The sequence below is a fragment of the Geospiza fortis genome, unplaced genomic scaffold (genome assembly GCF_000277835.1).
Source record: "Geospiza fortis unplaced genomic scaffold, GeoFor_1.0 scaffold82, whole genome shotgun sequence".
NCBI classification, from domain to species: domain Eukaryota; kingdom Metazoa; phylum Chordata; class Aves; order Passeriformes; family Thraupidae; genus Geospiza; species Geospiza fortis.
Genome location: NW_005054685.1, coordinates 60,083 through 60,426, shown reverse-complemented (window position 1 = coordinate 60,426; position 344 = coordinate 60,083). Strand labels below are relative to the sequence as shown.

The 344-nt window shown below is 58.7% G+C and overlaps 1 protein-coding gene across 1 annotated transcript in view; it reads right to left on the bottom strand.

Annotated features, from left to right (window-relative positions):
* LOC102037518 (retinol dehydrogenase 16) overlaps positions 1-79 on the bottom strand; it is a gene marked incomplete at its 5' end in the record, with an annotated part of 1,845 nt that extends 1,766 nt beyond the window's left edge. Inside the window, 1 exon segment of the mRNA XM_031065126.1 lies at positions 2-79. Within this exon segment, the coding sequence (XP_030920986.1) occupies positions 2-79 (78 nt within the window).
* Between the last annotated feature and the right edge of the window lie 265 nt (positions 80-344).

Here is a 344-nt window from a genome sequence, read left to right as displayed (position 1 = left end):
CAAAGTCCTCCTTGCTCAGCCACTCGTTTGGGGCCGTGGGGATGGCGATCCCTGCGTTGTTCACCAGCCCCCAGAGCCCTGCAGAGGGGATGGGGTGAGCTGAGGCTGTCCCATAGCCCACAGCCCCGTGCCAGCCTCGCCTGTGTTGAGTGGGCAAGGTGGCAGGAAAGCTGTTGGGGTAATCAGCTCTTAATTAGCTGATTTTCAGGGGGAAAGGGCTGAAAGCTGAACTCTCTGCCTGGGCAGCTCTCCTACATGAGCTGATGGCAGATGGATGTCGCCAGAGAAGCAACAGGAATTAATTACAGAGCCGTGATTGCCCCGCAGCCTGGCAGGGGAAGCCA